Raw genomic sequence first — 14,841 nt, 5'->3', positions numbered from 1 at the left:
TAAACATGAAACCAAGTTTGTGCAAAACCATGTATGCATCGATGTCCATCCTGCAGAAATAAAATTCATGTAAAAAAATTTTTCATTGGACAACAAACAACACCTTCGAAATCTGTGGGAATTTGCTTTTGTTCTTGACATAAATGAGTTCAGATAGATGGCTGTGCTATTTAAAGACATGAAATATCTTCAAAAGGCTTATTTTTGTCATTTATGTCTTTCGTAGATTTCGGTGTCGATAATGTGGAAGTGTGTTATAACTGACACATATTCAACAACATATAAAAGACTCAAGAATGACCAGTTAAGTGTAAGAAAATGCCACTCAACAACAAAGACGTTATTGGAAAAGTTTTGGTGAAAAAGGCAGAGAGCTAAAAACTGCTACTACTACTACATGCAGGAGAAAAACCAACAGAGTCCTAGAAGTCATTTCCGCTTTGGTGGGGATATGTTCTACACACTGGCTTCTGTGAATTACTGCTTCATTAAATAAAATCTTTAAAATTTCTGGTACGTATTGCATGTTCTCCTAGTTTTCTCACGCCCTTATGGTCAGACTCTAATATCTACTTTTATAAAAAATAATTTGTATAAGCATAATGGTAGGGTTTATGACCAAACTGGGAAATCTTCCTTTTAATTTTTAAAGTAAATCACTAAAATAAAAACTTGTGAATGTCACAAACACAACTTTGATCAGTTCTGGTGTAAAACGCTGAACTTTTATGATTGGCCTTTAGGAGGTTTTGTTCTTTTTATGACCTGCTAACCTTCTTAGCTTTCTCCCTCCACAGTAGTAAGTGCTGCCCACCAGTCTCTCCAGGTGCTTGTTGCTCAAGATGATTGTTAAGTATCAATTTCCTGTGTCACCTTTATGGGTTTTATTTATTTGTCTGCTCCTTCTTGTGGAACAGTGCCTGAGCATCACTCAGGTAGATGGATTATAACTCAACTGCTACGACTCATCAATCTTGGAAATTTGACTTCCTGAATCTCATACAACTGTTACTGTCATATTACGGCACAGCATTATCAAGATCAATGGCATTTTAAATGCTTCCCAGTTAAGGATGATCGGTGACAATAAAAAGGTAAGTTGGTGATGAAACTGTCTCTGCTGTGGTGAGCTGCACTCAGTGCAGTGAGGGAGTCACCTACTGCAGCTCGCTTGTCCCCCAGACGAGATCTGCGTAACTGAATGAACTTGTAATCACAACAGTCACCCTGCTAAATGTCACATGTTGACCATTATTGATCATCCAAGACTTATTCAACACCCAATGACTTCATCAGGGTCTAATCAATGGACTATTTTTTTTTGTTCTCACATAAAAATGCATTTTAATATTCATGGCATAAAAGGATTTGCAGTGTTATCAGAATAGTGATATCAGGCTACTGGAAATATGAACTGTATGTAAGCTTCAAATCCCACTGTTTTGTCTCTTGTCTCCCCTGGAGACAGGGGACCATCTGTAACAGCACAAGAAAATAAACATAATTGATTTTCCTTAATACTTTATAGTGTTACCTATCAGCCTGCACACAGTTTGCAAACTGACGTAATGTTTTAGACCTTTGCCACACACAGAAAGGGGTTTCAGATTGGAGAGACTCAGCTCGGATTCTCAGATATCCTATAAGCTACATCTGTAGGTGGTGTCGACAGTGTGATTTTATGCTGCTATATCCCAATTACATAATGCATAATACGAACATATACGAGTTAAGGTAAAGCTCAATTTTAGGTTGCTTAGCTGAAGTACCTGGATAGCAACAGATATTCCAGAAGTTTTACAGCTCCATTTCACTGGAATCTCATTAGCAAGTACATCAAAATAGTGTAATAACACAGTCCTGTAAACAGTAAAATATTATTAACAGCAGCACAAACAGCAGGTTTACGTAATTAAAACCAGAAAACTCTGTCAACACATCTTTTCAGCTTGTTTTATCTTGTATTATTTCAACTGGGTTTCACTTGGAATACCTAATAAAGTGGCTTTCGGGTGTTAATGGCTATATCCTGAATTGTGATAAGGAAAATTGAGTATTTTCAGAGACATGTAGCTTGTTTAGTTTTGCAAACGTATTATTTTTATGTCAGCACTGCAGGACAATGAAACCATCAGAAAGTAACTTTAATGAAACATTCAATACTTCAAAAAGACAGGCATTCATTTTCACTGCAGTATTAATTTTGCAGTGTAATAATGTTGCTGATGTAATTTTCATAACGGAACTTTAAATTAAACTTTTCCGCATATTTCATGGTTACTGTTAAGGAAATTTGTTTAACATGATCCATGAAAATCCAAAACCGGAGCCATGAAAATATGATTTAAGTCTGAATACCTAAATCTTCTTAAATGCACGAATAAGCTGACACAGACTGGCAGACATGGCAACACAAATTGTTTTCACTACTTTAAAACTACTTAATAAGAAACAAAAGACATATAACTAATATATGAATATTCTAAAAACCCAGCATTCTTTCAAACCTTCACGTTTTCCTATTGCTGACATTTTCCTCCTTAAGACTAAAAGAATAATCTATCTTTAACTTAAACAGAGGATTAGTGCTTTATTAATATGGCATCATTGTTGTATCACCATTTTGCTATTAACCATGCTTAGCATGCACAGTAGACTACTGATTTGTGCTGTGAACAAGCAGGGGATGTTTAAGTAAAAAATAAATAAATAAATAAATAAAAGCAACTCCTCTTTCCCTGCAGCTAAAACAATGCTGTATGAGGGAGAATATTACAGAGTGTGCTGCAATGATGAACATTTCCTCCTGTTTCATGTTTAACCCTGCTCATTTCCCACAGTAAGAACTCCGGAAACACACAAGTGTGCACAGCAGCTTGGGGGGAAGATGACTGATGGCTTGTTGTCATGATGTTTGGGATTCTGCCGACTCGAAGCCTCCTGGCTCACTGAAGCTGTGAAGCGCTGCAGCACATACTACAGGCTATAGTTGAAAAGTCCTGGTATTAGTAAGGTATTGCTTCATTGTCACACTGTTGAGCCTGTGCAGAATGCAGTTATCTGTAATGTCCCTGGCCATTTGCACAGTAGTTGCACTGGATTTATGATTATGGCTCATGTGCCGAGACAGATTTCTGCTATTCAACAACGAAGCAAGAACAATTATTAGAATTTCACACTGAGCGGATGGGTTATTTTGTTTTCAGTTGGTATTCCCTGGATTGTGTGTGTGGTCTGGGTATACGCTAAGATAAACCTTACTTCTGACCTAAGGATTTTTCAAAAATGTCAATATTTGGGGGGAAAAAAAGCTGACAGGCTCCATCAGTCACTCAGATAGCCATCTTTCAACTGGTCAGTGTGCCACGCTTTCTGTGTGTGCTTCTTCTTCAGTCCTTTCTCTGTACCTTGAATTATTTCTCTTTGTCCCTCTGCCATATTACAGCTCTATCATGATGCCTGATGAGCCTTCCCACCATAAACATGGCATAGATAGCTGTCATCTTCCCATCTTGGAACTGCATTAACAGCAGTGACCCATCTGGCTGGTGGTGACAGTCGTCTGTCAGCGCTGGTTAATTCTCAGCCTTGTGAGGGTCAAAAGCTGACACATAATGAGACTTGACAGTGTTGCAGGGCTACACAAGGGTCTAGTGTCAACTGCGGTCGCAGCATTATGTCAGCAGCAGCAGGATGAGAGTTCACTTCAAAACCAAGGAGGTAATCTGAGCACGGCTGGACTGATCCCAGGGCCTTGACTGCCTATTGACACACATCAGAACATGGACGCAAAACAAATTAACATCAGTCAATATTCTCCCCCCACCTCCTCCTGGCTCCTGACACAGCCACCTAAGTGCTGCCATGTTTACCTCACCTCCAGTCAAAACAATAGAGACTACGGGGATAATGGTGAAAAGGAAAAAAAAATGTCTGCACTCAGTTTTAAGAGGGTATTTCAGGTGTTTATGGGCAGAATATTCCCATTCCTGGTATGTGTGTAAGACTGCAGAGTTTGGTTTGAGGGGGATTAAAATTCAGAATTGTATTTGCAGGATCCATTTCATTTAAACACAGAGATTATACTCTTTCTAAATCTTGTGCAAAATTTGTGGTTTAGGGGACACAAGCTGTCCAGAGGAAGGAGTCTGAGCTAAACAAAATCATGCAACTTCTGTTCCACCGGGCAGTGATGTGGAACAACACCTCATATATGCTAATCAAACATATGGCACTTCTAGGAATAAAACATGGGTTGTTGTTGTTGTTCTATGAGATTAAAAAAAAAAGGTTACTTGATTTTGAATGCAATTTGAATGCATCCAAAGGCTGCAATAGTCTGTGGCTGCTGCAAAAAAAAAGGAAGGAAAAAAAATCATTTGCAAATGTAAAAGCCGAGATTGCCCGCACCTGTTTTTTTTCCCTCTTCCTCTTCTTTTCCCCTCTCTGCAACCCTTTCCCGTCCCCCGCCTCCCTCTGCTGAAAGCCATTACAGAAATACAATTTCTAATACCTCCGCACAGGTCTTCGATCGACTGCAAACAAATTTATATTCAGGCGGTAAACAGAAAGCTGCAGAGATTTATTTAGAGTGTGGAGGAGAGAAACAAGCTAGCGCGTGAACCCTGAGTAACCTCCGAGCTGACATGAAGATGGATCAGTGCACCATGCAAATGCATGGAGAGAAGGGATATATTGCACTCAGTCATTCAGCACATCGCTGCCTGTAGAATCCCATTAACTCCCACAGCTGGGACCATATTTCTGTGTTGTAAGAATGCAGTTAGAAGTTGTTCATTACGCTGAATTATTTTGTAATTACTGCAGACTTAAAAGACATAGGAAATATAGTTAAAATAACGCGATAAGAACGGTGGCAGATATTTTATAGGTTAGGGTTTTAATTAAATGTTACCTGTTAGATAGCACATAATACTAATATTAATAATGTTAATAACAGTTATGCTGCTACTACTACCACTAGCGATGATAATAATAAAAAAAAGTAATATAACCGTGAAGTTACTATATTTAAGTAGTAATAAAATGCACATTAAATGTACTAATTACATGTACTAATTAATAGGTTTGGGGTATTTTTACTAATTAAACTAAGAGTCCGTGGGAAACAAAAATACGGGTGTAAATAAGTTAAAATTATTAAATAACTTTACACGTCTTCAACTTATTTGCAGCATCACAGCTTTTTTTCACAGAGATAATAAATAAAAGTGCCAATCACATGATCGTTGAAACTTAAAAATAACAAGCTAGCTATTTAATTTATGTCATTCTTTTTTTATACCCTCACAAATTATTGGATTTATAGAAGCTGTGAGGTGGGATCAAAGTGAAAGCGAAAATAAATGTGGTTTTCAAATGAATATTAGAAGTTAGTACTGGCGCATCAGGGCATAATCAGCTCTATTAATTCCCCTGGTTTTAAATGTATGCGGCCAAGCTGAGCGTCACAGTGATGCGTGAATTTGAAAGGAGGTCACCAGAAATAAATACATAAATAAATACATAAATAAAAACAAAAAAAAACCCCAAACAGCTGCACTGTGGATCTGTGGGTAAAAATACTGAGCTGCTGTAGCTATGTGCCTGTAGATCTGTTGTTGCACCAAATGTCTTTTAGGGCGGTGCAGACCCAGCAGCTTTTTTGCTCTTATTAATATATAAATATATTTTCTGTCACTCTTTCAACTTTCAGCCATGTAACCCTGTTTACACAAGCGTGAAAACTGTCCCACAGCAGTTCATTTCCGGTTAAACACAGGAAAAGTACAGTCGTAAAAGCAGCTGCTAACCCAGCTGAGGATCACGTCAAACTTGAGCTGAACACGTCCTGTCTCCCACTTACAGCTTCTTGATCTTCACGCGGAGCCATTTTTTGTATTTGTTCGAGACTAATTACAAATCTGCTGCCACTGAACTTCTAAATACCAGCTGTCACGACCTCTGAACCCGTCAAGTGTGTCTTTCACATGACCTAAGCCCTTTGCTAAAGAGGGCCCTGGGTTTTTTTAAGAAGCCTTGAAAAATTTACATAATCCATTAACTACATCAGTATAGACTTATATTATGCTAATTCGACTTTGGACAAAAAGTTTTTTTTTATTGTTATTTTGAAAAATAACCAGTGAGGGAGAATATGACTTTGTCTAAATGGACAAAAACTGTGTTTCTTTGGTGTCGTGTCCTACCTGTCGAAAGGTGAGAGGCCCACAGAGGCCCTCAGTGTGATGATGATTGACTTTCCTGCTGCTTTCTAAGGATGTTTGTAGTTTTGTTCTGTGGGTCTGCTTGTTGTGCTCGGACACCATTAAAAATGTTGACCTTAAGTGAGTCTCGCAACTTGCTTGCTCGGCTTAATCAGTTTTGTCCAGCCTGATGACAGAGATGTCCAGCTATTGGCCGAGAAGGGGAGGGCACGTCATCTCCATCAATCAGGGACTGCTGTTTCTCCTCTGAGGAATGTCCCCACGGTCGTCCAGCCGCCTGACCATGCATGAGAGGCCGGGCATGAAGTGCAAGCCCGTCCAATGATTATGCAGGGGAAAGGTGATAATGACTTCCTATCAAGAGTTAACGGCCGAAGGGGAGAATAGCCCTCTGTTAACGGGCTGCTGCCGAGCAAAAGAGGTCATAAACCAGGACCTGGGCAGCAGGTCTCATCCTGAACTCGGTGGTCGTGATGAGGAGGGGAAAGTGGAGGTGGAAGTTGCCTCGGGATTTTATTCTCCGCGTCTGACTTTGTGCACCTCTTCGAACAGCTCTCCTCCTCCTCCAGGGTTTGAGACTCTGGAGGGATTCTCGACACTGGCCTGCCCCCACTCGTCCCGTGTCCCCTGGCGGTGCAGGGCGCAGGGGCAGGGCTCTCCAGGACGTGGATACTGCGCGTCAAATAAAGAGAAGCCACAGCGCTTTGGGTCACTTACGGAGGAAATTCAAATTTACCCTCACAATATCCCCGAGATTCACGTCGCCATGGGACGCTCCACGAGCCCGGACTGTAAAGGAGCTGATACGGATGAAAGGAGTAAAACTTTTGAGTGGATGAGAGTAAAGAGGAGTCAGCACCGGGCGGGTAAGTTTTGTGTGTGTGTGTGTGTGCAGGGATACTGGGCGAGAGAGGGAGGGATGAAATAACCGCGAATTTAATTTGGGATAATTTTTTTTTATATATTTTGTTCGGTTGTTAGCTTTTAAATAACTTTGCTTTATAGTTGAGAAAGTTTGATCGAAGTTTTCTATTCGAGCAGGAAAAGAAAAAAAAGGGGGAAAAAAGCTGACGTGTGTGATGCGTCACCGTGAACGATTTCCTCCGTCACCAACAAACAAAAGCTGAATTTCAAAGATAAATGCTCCCACCTTAAAAAGCAAATCAAAACGCTTCGAAGGCAGCTATAGCTGTTCTTACTCGACGCCACATTTGAATATGCTCATGAGGAGTCGGGTACAATTTTCTTAACGGTTTCATGTTAATATGTCTGTTAGGTTATTTAACATTTTTTTTGCTCCACCTACTGTTGCAAGCCGAATTTAGACTGTGCACAGAGGGAGAAGGTGAAGTACAGTGAGAAGCCTGTTTAGCCTCAGTGTATATTCAACCCAGAAAACAATCAATTATTTACCCTTGCCCTTACTAACCAGCAGACTTTGAATAATGCAACAGACCACTGCCTGTCGAGGCTCACAGGAAGTTGAGTAAAACTTACTCCTGTAAGCTGAAGTGCTCCCTGAGTATTGATTAGTTGTCTGTTTGTAATGAAAGCCCTTGTGTATTGATTTCAGTTTGCAGCACCTTTACATGTGTCCACCTTTTTAACATAATTGCTGTCACAGATCATCATTTCACTGACTGATGAGTTCTGGGCAGAGAGCCCACAGAAGAATACATATCCCAGACTTAAAAAAAAATACCAGGAGCATACTAATGTGAAAAATGCCCATCAATCCTCAATTTTATGTGAGTTATAGTATCTTATGTAGATCCTTCATTTGATCAATAATGTCACTTGATTGACTGGCCACTGTACTTGGGCTGGGTTTCATAAATTTTACATGGAGGAAGATTTACAACAGCGGTGGTCCAGTGCTGTTTTTTTTTCTTTTCTTTTTAATAGTCTGTGTCTGTGGTAAGGATGCTGCTGACCCAAATATCCAGTGACCAAATCTGAAACAAACAACAAAAACTATTTGTGATAGCAGGCCCCAGCTTCTCTTTTAAGGGATGCAACAAACAATCTGAACATAAAATAATGTCATAATCTTCCTGCTACCTTTTCTCAAAAAAGGGGAGACATCACATTTGATTTGAATTTTGATCATTTTGTGACTCAGCAAACATAAAATCTGTAGAACCCAACTGTTTGCTCAATATTCAGATTAGTCCATTGGACGGTCGCGGAATAAAAAACTATGTGGCAATGGGTCAAGCTCAAACCAATGAAATAACAACTACATTTAAAAAAAAATGCAATAAAAATACTCACTCACATTAATGGCTTAGCTACTGAGGTGCATTTGCAGATTCTTTAAAGATGCTGCTGTGACAGAAATAGAAATGTGGCAGCTGATTTATTATAAAAAATGAAATAGTGTGAGAAACAAACAAACCAACAAACAAAAACAAACAAATAAAAAAACCTACATTTCATAGTTTTTAGACTAGATATATTGCCAAAGCGATGGAGGTAGAAGGTGACAGCCACACTGCTGATTGATCTCAAAGTCATTTTATCCATCAAACACATTAGAGACACACTCACATGATCCAAATCCATGTGCTTGAGAAAACCATTTGCTCACACCCACCCACGCAAAAAGACATTTCCTGCCAGTATTGTTTGTATCTCTGTAACCTCTTTCTGTATCTCTCTGAAGGAGATCATCTGTAGGAGTAACTCATTAGGACTACTGTGTAACTTGTAAAAGAGTCATTAGTGAAAGTATGCTTTCCTCTGGAGGTTGTATTGGTTTTGGCACCAAAAAAAAAAAAAAGTCTTGCGTATTCTTCCATGTTGAAAGGCCTCCATAGACCTGCTGTAACCTGATCTCCTGGCTCAGTGTATATACTCCCAGTGCGTCATTCTTCAATTATGCTTTGACAGCACCTGAATTACTGTGGGCTGGATGCCCAGATGACTGAGGCAATGTGTATTGATCTATCCCTTTTCTTCTTCCCTCTCCTTGGCTTGGAAGGCCCTTCCATTCCCTTTGCTGGCTGGCTATTTTTAAGCATGCAAGTCATTCCTCAAATATTTAGTTTGATTCTTTTATGCCTTCTGGCCGGCATCAATTCTATTATCTTTGGAGCCATTAATCAGAATGTGCATGTGATTTGCACTCCACAAAGCTAAAGTTCTTAATTACATACAGTTTCTCTGCATTGGTTCTTCATATTCGCTGGCCTCTAATTCTCAGGCTTGGTCACCTTCGCATTCATTTTCTTAAAACACAGATGTTGACATTTATCCTATAACTGACCTTTCCATCTGCTATGCTTTTCCAAGTGGCTGGAGGCCTGTTAACCTTCCTCTCTATGAATTGTGGTGGGAGGCATTGCTCTACACCTGGCACACTGACTCCATTATGCAGAAGCAGCAGCCCATTTTCTCAGAGGCAAAGACACACTGACGACTACCCACAATGTCAGCAATGAAAAATCCAGATATAGCTGCACTTCCTGTCATTCATTGCACATAAGTAGCACAGATGATACTTTAATGTGTAACCCAGAAACCTCAGAGGACAAAAATGGAGACATTTGTCATTAATGCAACGTTCGAAAGGATTTGTAAACTGTTAAACTGTCATTGACACAGAAAGACCCAAAGGCAAATAATTAATGATTCTGATGAATACAGTTAATGGACTGTAAATGCTACAAAGTTGTGTTGAATCGCCAAACATCTGACTGCTTTACATCAGAATATACGGCATATATTATTTTCTATACGGTTTTTAATGAACTCGCTGAATGTTTTGATGAACACACTTTTAAAATATAATGCTGCCCAGTAATACTGCAAAACATCCAAACTCTCACACTCAGAAGTTTCACTTTAAATCTCTGATAGGTTTCCAAGCTGTGAGCTTGTGGACTGCAATGTGTTGCGCTGGTCTTTCTGTTGTTATGTCCCATCTAGATAGCACAAAATTTCAAGCCTCTCTCCTTTACAGCAGCTCAGGATTTTGCACCCTGCCTATAGGCTTTTTGGTAAAGCTGATACCTCTGATGAATACATCTTTATTATACAGGGGGCACTTTAAATCATTAGACTGGCACAGAGCCAATTCCTGTAATTGAGTTTTATATAATTTTATCCCCAGTGAATGCTTCAATACTCAACTACTCTTTAAGTCAAAAAATAATAAAGATTATTTATTTATTTATTCTTCATTATCACTGAGATTGGGCTGCAAATAATTTATTTCCACAGTAAACATTTAATTTATTTTTTTCTGGAAACAGAAAGTTATGACTTCAGGTATATAGCCCAACAAACTGAACTTTTCACGTTTTCAGCTTTTGGGTTCAGCTTAAATCGAGGATATGGGCGTGGATAATTTAATTCAGAAAGGTTTTGTGCTTCTTTTGTTAGTAGCCTCATTGATCTTGCTGAAGAAAGTTTTCATGTGCTCTCTCTCCCCAGCCAGGACGCGCATGACCTGTGGGTTCAGTATTGTTGACTCGGGCCTCGGTGTGGTGGAGGCTGGAAACCGCAGCATCTGCGCGGACGGCCATCCCACGGTGAACGGGCCCCCGAGGATCAGTTACAGCACCAAGCAGCTGACCGAGCTGGAGAAGGAGTTCCACTTCAACAAGTACCTGACGCGGGCCAGGCGGGTGGAGGTCGCCGGCGCCCTGCAGCTTAGCGAGACCCAGGTGAAAGTTTGGTTTCAGAACAGACGCATGAAGGAGAAGAAATTACAGAGGGACGGGCTACTCTCCGACCCGAGGCCCGCGGCTCCGCACTCACACGCCGACACTTTGGACACCTGCCCCTTCCACGGACCGACCTAGCCGAGAAAAAAAAGAACAAAAAAAAAAAAAAATCAAAACAAACAAACACCTGTCCCTGAACTCCTGAACTGCATCGTGCGTTACACGGCAAGCCTGCAAATGTTTTGATTGGCGTTTGCATCGTTTTCAATCAGCCTTCACCTTTATTTGCTTACAACGATGGATGCTTAACGCAAGAAGCGCAAAGGCAAGTTTCTTCATGCAAGAACGGGCCGAGACGATTTGTCATTCTCCCCGGCTTCAGACTGGTGCTCTGATTTGAATATTAAAATTCAACTCATCCCATTGCGCTCCTATCTACACAATGTAAACGAAGATACAAACTCATATTAATTGCCCATAGAAACTGTGGAAGTCCATTTGCGTATTTTCTTTTTGTGTTTTTTTGTTTCTTTTTGTGTTTTTGTTTTTTACTTTTTTGGACAATTTATTCGGCAAACCTGAACACATTTATTTAACTTTGCTCCCCAGTTTCTATTTAAAATGTATTATTTTTATTTATTGAAGAACTACTTATGATGATTATTTATTTTGATATTTTTACAGCATTTATTCACATTATTCCATCAAATTAACTAGCTGCCCTCTCAGACAAATTAAAGTCCACAATTATGGAGATTTCCTTTTTCCGTTTAAGCTGTTTGCTTCTGACGGTTCACATTTGAGGACAGGGGGAGATGCACCTGTTGTAGGCAGAGCCCACGCGTTGTGTTACCAAATAGTTATCAAGCTAATTTAGCTTCGCTTTGAATCCTGCCTTCGTGTCGTGTGTTTTATCCACTCCCACGGTTTCCTTTATCCACGGAACGATTAAAATGCCATGATTGATGGAGAGATTTATTGACGGGCTCGTATTGGAGTATTGATCCGTGGTGATCCATCCATTTGAGGCACAAATATGGGAGCATTTGCATGCATGTGTAACTGCATGTTAATGGAATGTAGAAACGTCACGATCGGGAGCTGTTGCGTCTTTTATTGCTTCTATATATGCATCAGAAAATGATAATTTAGCTGAAAGACTCATGCGGGAGAAGAGACAATAAAAGGGTGCCTGTGCTGTTTTGCAGATCAACCAATAAACTGTGTGGCCCCAGCAGTTTGAGCAGCTAAATATTCCTTCCAGATTCACATCTCATCTCATATAAAGTAAATGATGGTAAACACGGCCCTTAAACACTGTTATGTTTCCGGTATCACACTGCGTTTCTATCATGTTAATGTCTACTTTAATATCAAGATATGGGCCATCAGGCACATTAATTCTGTGTAAGGGAATATTTTTGTTTAGCTTTCAATTAGCGTGTTTGCACTGGATATGAAGGTTACTGGATCCAAAACGGATATTAATCATAACAAAGGAATTAAACTTGAGTGTTGGAGATTAGAAATAAAGTGCTAGGATAAAAGATGAAGAAGAAGAGGAGGAAGAGGAGGAAGAAATTGGGTCGGTTTCAAACCTCTGACAAGTGTTCTCGTTTGAATTTGTCATGTAAGTAAAATGCTACTGGTAATCCTCATTTAAAGTAATACAATTGCGCCTTTGTAGGGCACAAGAGTAGACATGGAGGCTGCAAGGCCAAGCTAATATATGCAGTTACACCAGAGTTCACCTCTCACCTCCTGACCTTTGCCTTGCCTCGGAACAACGATGACCCGGTCAGCGGCTCAGAGAGAGCAAGATGCACCATTAATTTGGGTGACCTCGAAGTCTGAGCTTTTCTCTTCTTTTCTTTCGTTTTCTCTTCTTTTTTTTCAACAAGCAACTCCAAATGCTTTTGTTCTGGTGTGGGGTGTGTGTGTCCACACAACAATATTTCATCGAGCTGAATAGAAGGGCGAGCAGGCCATATGATAATTGTTCATATTATAATTCCATACCAGGCCAGATAATGGATTTTTTTTCCTCCTACACCTAGAGGTAACCTAATTTTTGCCCCGTCTCTTATTTTAATAAGCCAAAAAAATATGCTACTGGCTCAGTTTATAAACCGGATGAAAGAGTCTTTTCGCCCAATAAGTTTTGGGATATAAACTACAGACCTATTTTTAATAGCAAAGTTGAAACATTAGAGTTACTTGAGCATGCTCAACAGTTAATATGATTCCATGTCAGAGCCAGCATAAACAATATTTGGAACAACTATTCATTAGAAGTTTGCAGTTTATATATTTTATGCATATGTGCTTGAAGAATTAAAAAAAAAAAAAAAACTACACACACCTATTTTTCTCCAAGCCCCCAAACAATATGTTTTTAATGTGCATCTCATTAGTGAAAGCCAGAAAAGTTGAAGAAGTTTAAAGTTAAAGAAGAGGAGCCGACTTTACAAACATTTAAAAGTTATCTTTTCTTTTGTCTTTTTTTTTTCTTTTTTCGGAATTGATATGAATGATTTTACATGCAAGCAGGGCCAAAATATGTTGAGCCCAATTTATTTTGAATTTGCATTTAAACAAAACACACACCATTAAGGCTGCCTTTCTCTAAACAAAATAGCACAAATTGGAATGTTTAACAAAACCATCAAATGTGTTTGTCTCGTTAATGCAAAGTGCACGCATGTGAAGGTCACAGGGATAATGATGGGCACAGCGATGTTGGAATCATGTCAGTTTAAAGCCAGCAACTATAAAAATGTCCACTGTTATTACAGGGATGTGTTGTTTATGTTGACCTTTTTAGAAACTCTTATCATCTTATCATATATTGACAGGGCTCCATGTAGCAGGTTGTAATGTGCACAGCGCTACGCTTGCAGCAGGTGTGCACTCTGACTTTTTTTTTTAAAAAAAATACAAACTTACTTAGAAAAGAGGAAAAACCTAATGTAAATTAGAAAGAAGAAGTAAATGTGGGAAAAAGCTGATTTATTTTGTTTGAACTATCACCTTCATTTCATTGTGTGGCAGCTTCAGTGTTTGCGTCTCAATTGATGAAAGCAGAACGGCATTGTTTGTTCAGACCTGACATTTAGTTCGAAAGCATTTGAGCGTGACTCTGCTCTGATGAATTTGTACTCTCCTGTAATTCCTTCCTGAAGATGTACGGTTGGTTCGGAAGACTGACAGCTGTGCTGTGCTTAGACACACGTAAACACGTGGCAAGTGGGAGGAAAGTTAAAGCCAAAATTACTCAAATCCAGATATATTGCTGCCACAGGTAGCACCAGCATCATCATCATCATGGAGCAAGCTTTCCTCACCTTCATTTTTCTCCTCTTTATTTACAGTGGTTATTTCTCATGATGAAAATCAATCTAAAATCAGTTTTATTCTGCTCATTAATTCAGCAAGAAAGCTATTCATATTTAAAATAAGTATAATAATTTGTTTAATGAATAGTTCCACTTGTTTTGTTAAAGTATTCCTGAACAGAAAACACACAACTGAGATATTAAAGCAAATCCACTGATGTATTAGTGTATAATGAATGAGGCTATTGGCAGTCTCTCATTTCTTTTCTTCTCTATTGTAAGCTGGCTGATGTGGGCAGCTGTTACAATCCTCCCGAGGAACACTGAGGCATGAGCAATGTGTGCCTTACAGAATACCTTACACTACTTTTTTAAAATGAACATATATAAGTGGGTTCTTTCTGAGCTTACTCTAATTAATGCTAAGTTAACCTGAAATTAACTTAATGCATAATATGCATGTAATATTTTCACCAAGCTCGGGGGAATAAAATCAATTGATCACGTTAAGCTTTTTCTAACTTTATGTGAAGCACTTACAGAACAGATAGCTTGGTTGTTGTTTTAATTATAGGTCATTTGAATGCTCTCCTCCCCTTAGTTTTTTTT

General features: G+C 39.3%; 1 protein-coding gene across 1 annotated transcript; it reads left to right on the top strand.

The window, feature by feature from the left end:
• Window positions 1–6,441: 6,441 nt before the first annotated feature.
• hoxc1a (homeobox C1a) lies at window positions 6,442–13,819 on the top strand. Its single transcript, XM_031746941.2, has 2 exons — window positions 6,442–7,093; window positions 10,665–13,819. The coding sequence occupies exons 1-2, from the start codon at window positions 6,574–6,576 to the stop codon at window positions 11,033–11,035; spliced, it is 891 nt and encodes a 296-aa protein (XP_031602801.2). The 5' UTR covers window positions 6,442–6,573; the 3' UTR covers window positions 11,036–13,819.
• Window positions 13,820–14,841: the final 1,022 nt, after the last annotated feature.

The sequence above is a fragment of the Oreochromis aureus genome, linkage group 20, assembly GCF_013358895.1.
Source record: "Oreochromis aureus strain Israel breed Guangdong linkage group 20, ZZ_aureus, whole genome shotgun sequence".
Classification (NCBI taxonomy): Eukaryota; Metazoa; Chordata; class Actinopteri; order Cichliformes; family Cichlidae; genus Oreochromis; species Oreochromis aureus.
Note: the sequence above shows the minus strand (reverse complement) of the source record. Positions and strands in the feature narration are given on the sequence as shown.